We start from the raw sequence: 13,792 nt of genomic DNA, 5'->3' as shown, positions 1-13,792 counted from the left end.
TGCTATGTGAGCAGTGAAGCCCCGAGATCACCATGCAGTTACCTCGGTAAATGGAACCCAGCAGGCTCCACTTCTGGGCTTTGTTCTATGGTTTTGCCTTTGTGCTTCTTCTCCGGCTGTGACTGGATCTCTCCGCCTCCTCTCTTTCTGCCATATGAATACAACTTCACACCAGGGAGCAGGGGCTGCTGTGCAATGGTGAAGACGGTTGGTTGATCTGATGGCGAACTGGAAGGTGAGACCTCAAGAGTCTTTTCTTCATCATCATATTTTAAGTCCTAGGGAAGAGAAAAAAAATTAAATACTTGCTAAAATGAAAGTACTAAAATGCAGCCTGCAGCAACCTTAACTTTTGCATTCTTAACCATGCATCTCTAAGGCTTTCTTAACGTATTTTGTATGGAATTTCCACGGGTTCTCTCTTTGGTTTAAAAAAAGAATATGGATGATTTTTTTTTTTCCCAGAATTCAGCGAAAACACAGCAAGAGTTCCAGGAGCACTAAACAAGATGAATAGCAGCTGAGCCCGCAACAGTTTACAATTCAACAGTATGCAGCTTATGATACCTGCATACGCATGCACAGCATGGCCGCCTTTTGCTGCACGCTTTATAAAAACAATGAGACGATGAATGCAGAAGTCTACTGCAAAAACAGTACAAATATTTCAAAGGCTCGTAAGTCAGTTAAATTACAAAGCTTTTGTTTAAAGACTTTCCAAAAATAATTCACCATCAGATAGAGATCAACCCTCAATAATTTCAACTCAAGAGATTAGGATTCCTGAAAGATGAGTGACTAAACACCATGAAAGAATATTTTATCTCCATCATCACAAGATTCAAATCAAATGAGAATTCCTGCAGGTGGGATATCATCCAACAGCTGGCAGGGGCAGAGATCCATGATCAAACTGTGGATGTTAGAGTGGTTACATTCAAGAGTCTCCCAGAAGCGAAGCCTTGCAAGAACAGCACAGAAAGCTTGTTGTGGTGGCTAGCTAAACTAAAGGCACAAATACACTATGGGAGTTTGTAGTTAAGTCATGCATGTCTGTCTGATTAGGAAGTAGGCCTGATAGATAAATACGAAAAAAAAAACCAACCCAAAAAAACAAAAATCATTGTAAGACAGTGAGAATTCACTGTGTCACTAGAACTAGATTCTACTTGAGGTTGAAGAATCTGTTCAAGAGTAGGTGATCTATTAACATGTAGGGGAAGCCCCCAGTCTTCCAGAACAATTCTTCAGGACTGGCTGACTCATCTGTGGAGCTCAAGTATCTGAAAATACCAGCATTCCCAGCAAACAGCCTCTAACTCATTCTCTCTTTGGAAACAAGCTTGTTTTCTGATAGTCACCCTGAAATTCCCACCTCTAGCATGCAGAACTCATGATGGCTCACTTTGACAGTGTAATACACTCCCAGCGATTCCAGTTTCTCTCTTCCCTGCTGCAGATTTAGTTCCCGGAACCACGGTATGCCCCCATGTCTTGCCGATATGAATTCTACCAAGCTATGGAAAGATGACGGGTCCTGGGGCTTGTCCAGGATAATGAGCACCTCCTGGTTACCTAGGTATAAAGACAGTACAATTAAACTACATTACATAGCACAACATAAACTAATCTCAGAAGTGTGAAGGAGCTTCTTCTATCACTCCCCCCACTTCCTACTAGCTGTTGTTTCTAGGAATCCAATATGTTCCGAGGTAGTCTCAGGATGTTTATATGGTTTATGTAGCACAGCGATACTAGGTCTATGGAGTAACTCAAATTAGCATACATACTGCTCCATACAGAAGACACAGCAGGAGATCTTCAAAGAAACTTCTGCTGGCTCCACACATCATGATGATAATGACAGATAGAAAAAGCTAATGTGGGTGTATGTGTGGTTTCCCGCTTAGGGCAGGGAAGACAAGGCACACCTATCACTGCAAAACACATTAGCCGATTGTAGAGGTTCAGACTCTAAATTATAATATATGGTACATTTGTCTGGTGGAGGTGAGGGAAGATATGGAAAACAAACATTTTACAAACAAAAAGCCCTTCAATAGTTCACAGGTTTATCTAGGTTGTTTTTCAAGACATCACCACCACCTGGGAAGCATTCCCATTTCCACTCACTTGGGTTGGATGCCTGGGCTCCCAATCTGGAGTAAATGTTCTTGGCAAACTCAGGAGAGACATGAAGGATCAAATAATACAGGTGGAAGCAACATTCGCAAAGATACACGCTGCTGAATGGAAGAGTCATGGTGGTATGATCTTTGGAGGAAGAAAGATGAGAATTTAAAAGTATGCTCACATTTATGCTCCTATGATAGCCAAACTGTACTCAGTGTTTCAAAATCTCTGAACGTAATATGGTGCCACAGCCAAAGGATGGTGCTGTCACTGCTCTATTTATATTATGTGCTTTGTCCAGGTGGAAAGAGAATATCCTCATGTCAAAAACCTACTTAAGCCTCCCACATGAGAGATTAACTATCTGTTCATTTAATATTCTAAAATGAAGTCTAATTTTAAAGTGTACAAAGAAAAAACCCTCAATGGAGAATGGCAGTGGGTATTAAACACTGTAATGACTAACTCCTTGAAGTCAGTGACCAGGAGCTTTCTCAGAGCATCAATGCAATCTGCCGGGCTGGGAACTCCTGGTTACTAAGATTTACCTACAGGGTATCCCCAAGGTGCACCAAGCCCTAAAATGGTGTGTAGGAAAAAGAGTGGCATGAAGTTCTAGTCTCTGTCTCTTCTGAGAGTACAGATGGAGAAGTAACAGGAATATTTCCAGCTGTGCCAGAAAAAGTGTGAATGGATTCAGTGAGACCAATGATTCTAAAAGTCAATCATTCTGATCCAATTCATACTGCCCATGGAATGTCCCCACACTAGAGGGACCTTGCTTCTGTGTGCTGAGTCCAATGCTTCATAGCCAAGGCAGAAGCAATGGTCAAAACAGTTTCTTTCTTGGGAGTTTTAAATACCAACTTCAAGGGATTGAAGAAAACCTTTCTTTTCTGCAGTTTATACATGGGGGGGGGGGGTGGAAAAGAGAGGGCATGCACAAAGTTAAAAATGATGTAGGCTACTGACCTGTCATAGTGACAGCGACTTCTTGCACAGATATCTTAAAAATACAAGAGACAGATTTGTTAGGTGATAACTTATTGATTGGCAAATAGAACAGTGAGAAAAGACATTTAAAATCAAGGTTCGTGGCTGTCTTTCATTTTACAGTATTGACCCCCAAATGGAAATCTAAGATATTTTCATAGAGAAGCCCTGAAATGGACGACAGGCTTTGCTTTCTCCTGAAGATCAGTTTTTGAATTTATTTTACTAATAGCCTCTATGAGTTAATAAAGTACACTGCAACTGAGAACTGGATAACACATTTTGCAGTTAAAATATTTCATTTAGAAACTGTTAAGGATGTAAATATATGATACAATTTTATTAGTTTTAGAAAAAAAACCCCTCATGTTTCAATTTCCAGATTTTCATCATTCAGATCCCCCAAACAACTTTATCACTAACTCTATAATTCCACCAACCATTGCTGAGTAAACCCAGGGTTTACTCAGCAATATAGATACAGGAGATGCAAATGGTAAATATGGCAGGCGACCAGCTTGGCTTAATGGTGAAATCCTAGCGGATCTTAAACATAAAAAAGAAGCTTACAAGAAGTGGAAGGTTGGACATATGACCAGGGAAGAGTATAAAAATATTGCTCGGGCATGTAGGAATGATATCATGAGGGCCAAATCGCACCTGGAGCTGCAGCTAGCCAGAGATGTCAAGAGTAACAAGAAGGGTTTCTTCAGGTATGTTGGCAACAAGAAGAAAGCCAAGGAATGTGTGGGCCCCTTACTGAATGAGGGAGGCAACCTAGTGACAGAGGATGTGGAAAAAGCTAATGTACTCAATGCTTTTTTTGCCTCTGTTTTCACTAACAAGGTCAGCTCCCAGACTGCTGCGCGGGGCATCACAAAATGGGGAAGAGATGGCCAGCCCTCTGTGGAGATAGAGGTGGTTAGGGACTATTTAGAAAAGCTGGACGTGCACAAGTCCATGGGGCCGGACGAGTTGCATCCGAGAGTGCTGAAGGAATTGGCGGCTGTGATTGCAGAGCCATTGGCCATTATCTTTGAAAACTCGTGGCGAACCGGGGAAGTCCCAGATGACTGGAAAAAGGCTACTGTAGTGCCAATCTTTAAAAAAGGGAAGAAGGAGGATCCTGGGAACTACAGGCCAGTCAGCCTCACTTCAGTCCCTGGAAAAATCATGGAGCAGGTCCTCAAAGAATCAATCCTGAAGCACTTGCATGAGAGGAAGGTGATCAGGAACAGCCAGCATGGATTCACCAAGGGAAGGTCATGCCTGACTAATCTAATCGCCTTTTAGGATGAGATTACTGGTTCTGTGGATGAAGGGAAAGCAGTGGATGTATTGTTTCTTGACTTTAGCAAAGCTTTTGACACGTTCTCCCACGGTATTCTTGTCAGCAAGTTAAGGAAGTATGGGCTGGATGAATGCACTACAAGGTGGGTAGAAAGCTGGCTAGATTGTCGGGCTCAGCGGGTAGTGATCAATGGCTCCATGTCTAGTTGGCAGCCGGTATCAAGTGGAGTACCCCAAGGGTCGGTCCTGGGGCCGGTTTTGTTCAATATCTTCATAAATGATCTGGAGGATGGTGTGGATTGCACTCTCAGCAAATTTGCGGATGATACTAAACTGGGAGGAGTGGTAGATACGCTGGAGGGGAGGGATAGGATACAGAAGGACCTAGACAAATTGGAGGATTGGGCCAAAAGAAATCTGATGAGGTTCAATAAGGATAAGTGCAGGGTCCTGCACTTAGGACGGAAGAACCCAATGCACAGCTACAGACTAGGGACCGAATGGCTAGGCAGCAGTTCTGCGGAAAAGGACCTAGGGGTGACAGTGGATGAGAAGCTGGATATGAGTCAGCAGTGTGCCCTTGTTGCCAAGAAGGCCAATGGCATTTTGGGATGTATAAGTAGGGGCATAGCGAGCAGATCGAGGGATGTGATCGTTCCCCTCTATTCGACATTGGTGAGGCCTCATCTGGAGTACTGTGTCCAGTTTTGGGCCCCACACTTCAAGAAGGATGTGGATAAATTGGAGAGAGTCCAGCGAAGGGCAACAAAAATGATTAGGGGACTGGAACACATGAGTTATGAGGAGAGGCTGAGGGAGCTGGGATTGTTTAGCCTGGAGAAGAGAAGAATGAGGGGGGATTTGATAGCTGCTTTCAACTACCTGAAAGGGGGTTCCAAAGAGGATGGCTCTAGACTGTTCTCAATGGTAGCAGATGACAGAACGAGGAGTAATGGTCTCAAGTTGCAGTGGGGGAGGTTTAGATTGGATATTAGGAAAAACTTTTTCACTAAGAGGGTGGTGAAACACTGGAATGCGTTACCTAGGGAGGTGGTAGAAACTCCTTCCTTAGAGGTTTTTAAGGTCAGGCTTGACAAAGCCCTGGCTGGGATGATTTAACTGGGAATTGGTCCTGCTTTGAACAGGGGGTTGGACTAGATGACCTTCTGGGGTCCCTTCCAACCCTGATATTCTATGATTCTATGACACCGCTGCATCAATAGCAGCAGTGCCGATTTAGCTGTAAGTACAGACAAGACCCGAGAGGCAGAAGATTGTACTCTAGTTTGGTGTAGAATGGCAATTAATAGGTTTGTAAAATATTCAAGCCAAGTGTTGCAACTGACAAACTTTATAAAAAGTGCTGCAGGAAGCCACAGTGGTTCCAGGTCTGTGGTAGATAAATCACGATCTAAAAGCCAGTCAGCCAGCGGCATTTCAGAAGTACTCAAAGGCACTAACTTTCATGGAGGACCAATGAATGAATAAAAGGGGGTGGAGGGGAGGCTGGGTTCCTAGAGTCTTAAAAAAAAGTTAACTTATCTTCTTGAAGTCTGTTTTCCAACTTCTCACATCTCAAATTAATCACAAACATAAGAAAAAAAAACTCTGTGGCAGAATGCTCCACACAAGAAGTTTCTGGTAGAAAGGATTTATTTTGAACAAGTTAGGGCTGTGCAAGGGTCCAAAATCAAACTTACCTGGGAAATCTAGTTAAAACTCAACTACTGAAAGGAGAAACAGCTTCGCAATGTGTACAAACCTGCCTGAGGGCAGAGAGTGGTCACAGAAAGAATGAACATTCCCAGTGAGGATAAATTTCAAGAGGAGAAAAAGGGAGAATCTCTCTCATCTAATATCGGTGCAGAAAAAAAAAAATCCTCCCTGTTAGCATGGAATCCATGGGTATACTATATTACGCCAGTGAATCTTTTGAGACAGGGAAATAGGATATACCATATATTCTGACTGTGTAGCACTTGGAATAATAGGGCTCAAAGTTTCACACCACTTTGGCAGAAATATTTCTGCTGGTTTCTCTTGTGCCTTCTCTCTTGGACTCACAAATCTCCTCCTACTGAACATCCCTCCCAACCCAAGGGAAGAGGTGCTTTTAAATTCAGTACCTGAATGGGATTAATGTGAGAAAGTGTCATGGTCCCAATGTGAATGATATTGCACTTTCCCAAGAAGTTTGGGGGATCCAAGCCTTCCTGCAGCTCCCTCTTTAATGGCAACCTTCTCCCAGGAGAAGCAGGTACAGAACAGCTCTCTGTCTGGTTGAGGTTGGGAAGAACATAATCTACACGGGATATTTTACAAATCTTGCTGACTTTGGCACAGATGTTCACTAAAACTGGACAAAACATTAAAGGAACAAATGTTATTCCCTCCGCTGACCAGCAGTCCTACCGGTTCAAAGCTGCACCTGTTATAAATGCAAGACACATTGAAGCCAGGCTTTCCACAGCAAGAAATGGGTAGCATTAACACGAACTGTACCGCTCCCAATAAGCTATGTAACCGCTTAAACTGGAACACTGTAAGTAACCAATTTCGTGCAAGACTTTCCAGTGGATACACGGCACCTGGTTCTGTGTAGAAGACACACCTGGTGCGGCTGGCAGCCCATTCCCAGGAGAGTAGAGGTACCATTGGTCATGTCTGCCATCCTTGTGGATCTTCCCCTTTCAGTTGATGTATATACAATTATGCTTGTGTGTGAAAAGTCTGCCTCTGAGGACACACCACTAGAAGGGGCAGGAACGCAGCCCAAATCTAACAAATGCAAAACTCTTTTTTTTAGGGATGGTAAAGTACAGTTCAGCACCCTTTTTAGTATGAGAGCATTACAGTTCAAAACTTAAAGACAGCACAATTTCGATCAGCACACTCTGAAGTATGAGATTACTGAATCAGCTGCAGCAATGCTTACTTGTTATAGCTCACATATGTAACCACCCTCTAACTGCTCCACAAGACGGTGCTGAGTGCTGTGATGTTCTGTCTCTGTGTGCAGCATTCACTCTAAACATTGTTTACAGGGAGGAGAGGAAGCCTACGTGTAAGCAATAGCCTCTTTACCTGGAATAATTCCATCATTTTTCTGGACACGCTTCAGCATTGGTTCAAACTGCAGATTCAAGGATTTAGTCAGCTCCCGAACCAAGCACTCAAAACTACCACCGATGTCGATCTAAAACAAGACAAGGCTTCAAGGTTTCATGTTACACTCTAATTTTCTTCAAAATGGATATTAATTCTCTTTTAGTCAGCAGGGCCCTTTTCGTTTAGTAGGCTGCTTCACCACTAGATCACTCTAATCAGGCTAAATCTCTTTGATAATCCCCGTATAAGAGCAACAACCAAAACAAAACAAGTGAAACTCAGAGGGGAGAAGGCTCAGGTTGCAGTTTTATACGGAAACCTTGTACATTAAGTATCCGGGACACAAGCCTCCCTCTCCCGTTTATCTACACATAGTCACTTGGTGAGCTCACATTTTTCATGGCATGGGACATGTTTTTATAGTCTTGTGGCCTGCCTCCTCTCCCTTTTGCAACCCGATGGACCCGCTCTCCTCCAGTTCTCAGTTACACAATGTGCATAGGCTAGGCTGGCTCCTCTTCCTTATTTCCAACTACTTGTATAGGGCACCAGGGCTCTTTGCCACCAATAGCCTAGAAACAGCTGGAACCAAAGAGGAAGAATCTGCATAATGTGACCTATCAAGACCCCTGCAGGTCATGGGCTGCAGTTTGAGGACCATTTTAGCGAGCAAACAACCAGTTAGTGAGACTACAAATAAATTTTAAAATCTGACATGTTTAAAATCAGGTCCAAATTATACGGTTGCTCATGCAGAGGTACTCAACTTTGCTGAAGTACTACAACCGCAATTTTATCATCGTCTTTAATATAAAAGTCTGACCCCTGGAGATGACCAAAACCAGCATGCAATGCTTTGTCTGAACTGTAGATTTCCTGTATTTCTCTGCCTCTTCACTTCTTTTCAAACCTCATTCGAAGATGGAATTAAAAAATAAATGAAATATAAATACTGGTTTAACTCTAAAGCATACTGAAATATACAGCAGAGCCTCAGAGTTCTGAACACCTCGGGAATAGAGGTTGTTCGTAACACTGAACAAAACGTGATGTTTGTTCTTTCAAAACTTTACAACTGAACTCTGACGTAATACAGCTTTGAAACTTTACTATGCAGAACAAAAATGCTGCTTTCCCTTCTTTTTTTATAGTTTACATTTAACACAGCACTGTACTATATTTGCTCTTTTTGTTCCCAGTCTCTGCTGTTCCTGATTGTGAACCTCCAGTTCCAACTGAGGTGTGTGGTTGACTGGTCAGTTCGTAACTCTGAGGCTCTCCTGTAACAGGCATGTATGACACTATGAAGAGTTGTTTGTAATAATAGAAATCTGATTACTAGTAGCTCATCAATAAGTCAGCTTACTGATTCAAACAACCTAAAAGCAGTAGGAGTCAAGTGTGAAAGAAACTGGAGACAGCAATCATGGCATGTAGCCCCATGGTACTGTCCCCATATAGAGACTCACTTCAAGGAGGCATCCTGCACAAAGCTTGTCTATCAGTGTTTCACACAAAATCTTTCACAGACAGTAGAAATCTTTCCATCCAGTCACAGTTTCTTGAAAGTTATTCTCCCTTCTCCACACTAGACAAGATTATTAATAGCACTGGAATCTCACCAGGGCTAAAATCCCAGTAAATACTGCAACAAGAGTCAAACTAAACACAACGGGAGGGGTTCACTTCTAATACTGGCTGCCATTCTTGCTACTTAACTGCAAATGGAAAAGCTACAATGCTTCTTCCAAGTCATACTAAACAGCATGGTCCCGTGACCTGAGAGACAGCAGTTATATCACATTGTACAAGGTCAGCTACTTTCCAGAAGAAGGCTAATTCTGTTTCATCTCACCTGGAGCAGGTCAAGCTGGTGCCGTAACTTATCAGTGACACAGTTAAACATGGTCTCCTTCTGATTGCGGACGTGCCTCTGCATAAGATCTTTCATTCTCTGGAAACAGCCAGGACCATTCAGTTGGCTACAAACTACAGAAGAGAGATAGTATTTAAATGTCAGCACATAATCTTACAAGTGTTGGTGCAGCCTTGCCCACATGCTACTCAACCAACGGCCTGAATGGCAATCTGTCAGGATGCCTGGTGCCACACAATGACTACTAAAATGGAAAAGGCAATCTAATAGAGGTGTGGCCTACAGGGACTGCAAGTGCCAACCAGAGATGACCCATGCCTGCTGATAGTGGAGGGGGACAACCCCAGAACAGCCCAAGTCATGCCCCGCCCCCAAAGCAGTGCCTCCCTCCCAGAAAGCAGTGGCCCCTCCCTGCACCTCCCAGCTGTTCCTCCTGCCTCCTCAGCTGTCCTGTAGGGAGGAGGCCTGACCGCACCATGTGATCAAGCCTCTGGAGGGGGGCACATGACCCTACACGTCCCCCCCTCACACACACGTATTGCCTCTGGTCCCAGCATATGCTGCTTCATTTTGATCCAAGTGGCCATACTAAACTGCACACTGGGACGGCGTTGAAGGCACTAGACAGCCTTACGATTTGTGAAGCCCCAAGCTGTCATGAGGAGAGAAGTTCTCCCTCTCGGGAGCAAGAGGGGCAAAGCTTGCATGCGAAACAGGGTTCCACACTGAAGATAAGGTGGGACATAATCTTCATTGTAGAACTCTGCTATATTTAGCTTGTAGACCACACAGACTGTGAACTACACAGCCAGAAGCTTTGTGGTCATGACACGGAGCACTTCTCTAGTGCTTTTATAGCAAACCATAGCGGCATATATACAGGCATCATAACCGTCACTGTGGGTTAAACTTAGGATGTTCAGCACCAAACCTCTACTACCTGCATTACTGACCCTCTTTAGCTGTGAGAAAGCAGCAAATTGTATGCTCTGCAGCTAGTCGGTAGGGGGAGTCATCAGCACATAAAAAAAGCCAGGGTATTACACGTTGATCCCTCAAGCTCTTTTCACCAAGGAATGTGAGAAGCTACAGACCTGACAGCAACTTCAGTAGAATATGGTAGTGGATTGGTTACTAGGTTGTCTTCTGGCACCCTTAAAACATACCAGTACATTTCAAAACCCATAAGGTCTCCACAATCCCTAGACTTCTAATCTCAAAACAGTGGACAGCATTTGACCTAACACTCTTCTGCTTTCATCATCACATGCTTCCAATTTTAAATTAGCCCAGACCTATGCAATCATAAACACAGCAGCAAAGTATTACTTCATACATGCCACCATATGAAGCAATCACTACAGTGTCTCTGAAGTCCTTTATAAAGTTTCCAGAGACTTATTTTGGTGTGGCTCCTAACATCCAGAAGGATTACAGGAACAGGATAGCCTTCCTGTATTTCAACTGTTGTTCTTTGGTGAGACTGCCATTTCATAAAAACGTAAGAATGACCATATTGGGTCACACCAAAGGTCCATTTAGCCTAGTATCCTGTCTTCCGATGGTGGCCAATGGCAGGTGCTTCAGAAGGAATGAACAGAACAGGTAATCATCGAGTGATCCATCCCCCTGTTGCCCATTTCCAGCTTCTGGCAAACAAAGGCAAGGGACACCATCCCTGTCCAATCTGGCTAATAGCCATTGATGAACCTATCCTCCATGAATTTATCTAGTCCTTTCTTGAACCCTGTTATAGTCTTGGCCTTCACAACATCCTCTGGCAAGGAGTTCCACAGGTTGACCATGTGTTGTACAAAGAAATATTTCCTTTTGTTTGTTTTAAACCTGCTGCCTATTAATTTCATTTGTTGACCCCTAGTAGTTCTGTAATGAGAAGGAGTAAATAACACTTCCTTATTTACTTTCTCCACACCAGTCATGATTTTAAAGACCTCTATCTTATCTGCCCTTAGCTGTCTCTTTTCCATTCTGAAAAGTCCCAGTCTTATTAATCTCTCCTCAGATGGAAGCTGTTCCATACCCCTAATCATTTTTGTTGCCCTTTCTGAACCTTTTCCAATTCCAATATATCTTTTCTGAGATGGAGTGAGCACATCTGCACGTAGTATTCAAGATGTGGGCTTACCATAGATTTATATAGAGGCAATAAGATATTTTCTGTCTTATTATCTATCCCCTTCTTAAGGATTCCCAACATTGTTTGCTTTTTTGACTGCCGCTGCACACTGAGTGGGTGTTTTCAGTGTCAGATTTCACTGTCAGATGGAGGCACGCACCACACCTGGGTGCTACTCCATTGCTGTGACAGACTCCAGCTCTAGCTCTGTGCCGTTCCACAGCACTGCTGTGGAATTTCATTCTCTGCTCCTTCTCTCCCTTTTGAAGATGCTAAGTGATCTACAAATACACAACATTATTACTCGGCTGCTCAAGAATAAGAATGTAAAGTGATCCCTTTGAGCTAGGCCTTTGAAATGTAAGAAATGAAAGTGGGAAAAGCAGACTCAACAGGCGGAGTCATGTAGTGACTCTACTACCAGCCAGGTTTCAGAGGAGCAGCCGTGTTAGTCTGTATTCGCAAAAAGAAAAGGAGGACTGGTGGCACCTTAGAGACTAACCAATTTATCTGAGCATAAGCTTCCGTGAGCTACAGCTCACTTCATCGGATGCATGCTGTGGATCTTCTGCAGTTTCCACAGTATACATCCGATGAAGTGAGCTGCAGCTCACGAAAGATTATGCTCAGATAAATTGGTTAGTCTCTAAGGTGCCACAAGTACTCCTTTTCTTTTTACCACCATACAGATTTCCATACTACCAGCTTGGGAACCATTCTGTCCAGTACTAACTGGCAGAATTCACCACTGCACAGATGTTTAGCGTCATAGAATCATAGAATATCAGGGTTGGAAGGGACCCCAGAAGGTCATCTAGTCCAACCCCCTGCTTGAAGCAGGACCAATTCCCAGTTAAATCATCCCAGCCAGGGCTTTGTCAAGCCTGACCTTAAAAACCTCTAAGGAAGGAGATTCTACCACCTCCCTAGGTAACGCATTCCAGTGTTTCACCACCCTCTTAGTGAAAAAGTTTTTCTTAATATCCAATCTAAACCTCCCCCACTGCAACTTGAGACCATTACTCCTCGTTCTGTCATCTGCTACCATTGAGAACAGTCTAGAGCCATCCTCTTTGGAACCCCCTTTCAGATAGTTGAAAGCAGTTATCAAATCCCCCCCTGCGTCACTGCTACAATTTGGTTCCCAGGTCAGGAACTCAATGCACAGGAAGCCAGACTTAGCCCAGCTATAGGATTTTCCTACCTGCATATATTGGTTTCATGCTAGCCTGTATTTCTGGCGTCAGGACACGGGATATACCACGCTGCCTTTTATTGATGTACTCCGTCTGATCCAGGAGAAAGTTACACATCTGAGAAGTGAAGGAAGGAAAAATCAGTATGGTTTGCTACAAAAAGTTCTCTCATTTCAAATGAAGTGGCTGCTTACCAAACGTTGCCTATTACCCACAACAGTTATATTACTTGAGCATTTGCAGATTCCCTATAGTAAGCACAGGGCAAACTGTAAACAGTGAGGCATCCTCACCATATTTACCCAACACAAAACAGACAAGTTTTGAAGGGCATCCACTGCATGGACCCCCTTGCCAATCTTACCAAAGCCTGGACAGCTTCCATTTGATGCCTCTGAATGACGCTTACTGGCTCTGTGTTTCTGCCTTTTTCCTGGAGCTTGTTCTTGAGATCTCTGAAGAAGTATTTCAATTTATCTAAGATGGCTTTGCTGAACTGTTTGATGGACTCCGCCAATCTACAACTGGAAGGGGGAAAATACATTCAAGGATTAATCCAGGCACCTAAGGGCATGAGTAACACGCTGCAATGCCAAAAGGGGCATTTGGGGGCATGATCACCATGCACTTAACTGCTCTTGGAGGAGATAAAATGGTGGGGTCATACTGATGACCAAATGATGAAGTTATGTCCAGAGAAATGAGTTCTATGAAACATCTGCATTTTTTTCCACAGGGTCTAAAGTCTCACTACAAATGCTAGGTGCCCTTTCAGGGAACCCTTGCTGCATCAGATCTGTCTGTTTCTGTCCTGGGCTTTCCTACTTCTATAACAGCTTCCATCAGAGGATCTCAAAGCACTTTATACCTTTTAATGAAGCGGTGTATTAGTACCTATAAAAGATAGACCACTATCCAGTATGGCAATTTATATTATGGATCTACTGTTCCAAAGTTTGGATCACATAGGCTACAAGTGATTGATTTCTTAATTCAGAAGAGGATATTTTAAATAAGTACTGTTACTCCATGATATAAATAATATTCTCCAAAGGATTA

General features: G+C 43.3%; 1 protein-coding gene across 7 annotated transcripts in view; it reads right to left on the bottom strand.

The window, feature by feature from the left end:
* The window catches only part of LOC140906245 (uncharacterized), a 106,721-nt gene that overhangs the window by 14,958 nt on the left and 77,971 nt on the right, over positions 1 to 13,792 (bottom strand). For 6 of the 7 annotated variants that reach the window (XM_073329827.1, XM_073329828.1, XM_073329830.1 and 3 more), the window contains 9 exons: positions 13,098 to 13,257; positions 12,742 to 12,850; positions 9,380 to 9,513; positions 7,501 to 7,612; positions 6,543 to 6,772; positions 3,106 to 3,139; positions 2,134 to 2,274; positions 1,376 to 1,575; positions 43 to 278 (listed from right to left, as the gene is read on the bottom strand). In XM_073329827.1, the coding sequence (XP_073185928.1) occupies positions 43 to 278; positions 1,376 to 1,575; positions 2,134 to 2,274; positions 3,106 to 3,139; positions 6,543 to 6,772; positions 7,501 to 7,612; positions 9,380 to 9,513; positions 12,742 to 12,850; positions 13,098 to 13,257 (1,356 nt within the window). The remainder of the gene's footprint in view (positions 1 to 42; positions 279 to 1,375; positions 1,576 to 2,133; positions 2,275 to 3,105; positions 3,140 to 6,542; positions 6,773 to 7,500; positions 7,613 to 9,379; positions 9,514 to 12,741; positions 12,851 to 13,097; positions 13,258 to 13,792) is intronic. The other variant, XM_073329829.1, reaches the window with a different exon arrangement.

This window comes from Lepidochelys kempii, chromosome 2, assembly GCF_965140265.1.
Source record: "Lepidochelys kempii isolate rLepKem1 chromosome 2, rLepKem1.hap2, whole genome shotgun sequence".
In the NCBI taxonomy this organism is placed as follows: Eukaryota; Metazoa; Chordata; order Testudines; family Cheloniidae; genus Lepidochelys; species Lepidochelys kempii.
This window is presented reverse-complemented; position numbering and strand designations above follow the sequence as displayed.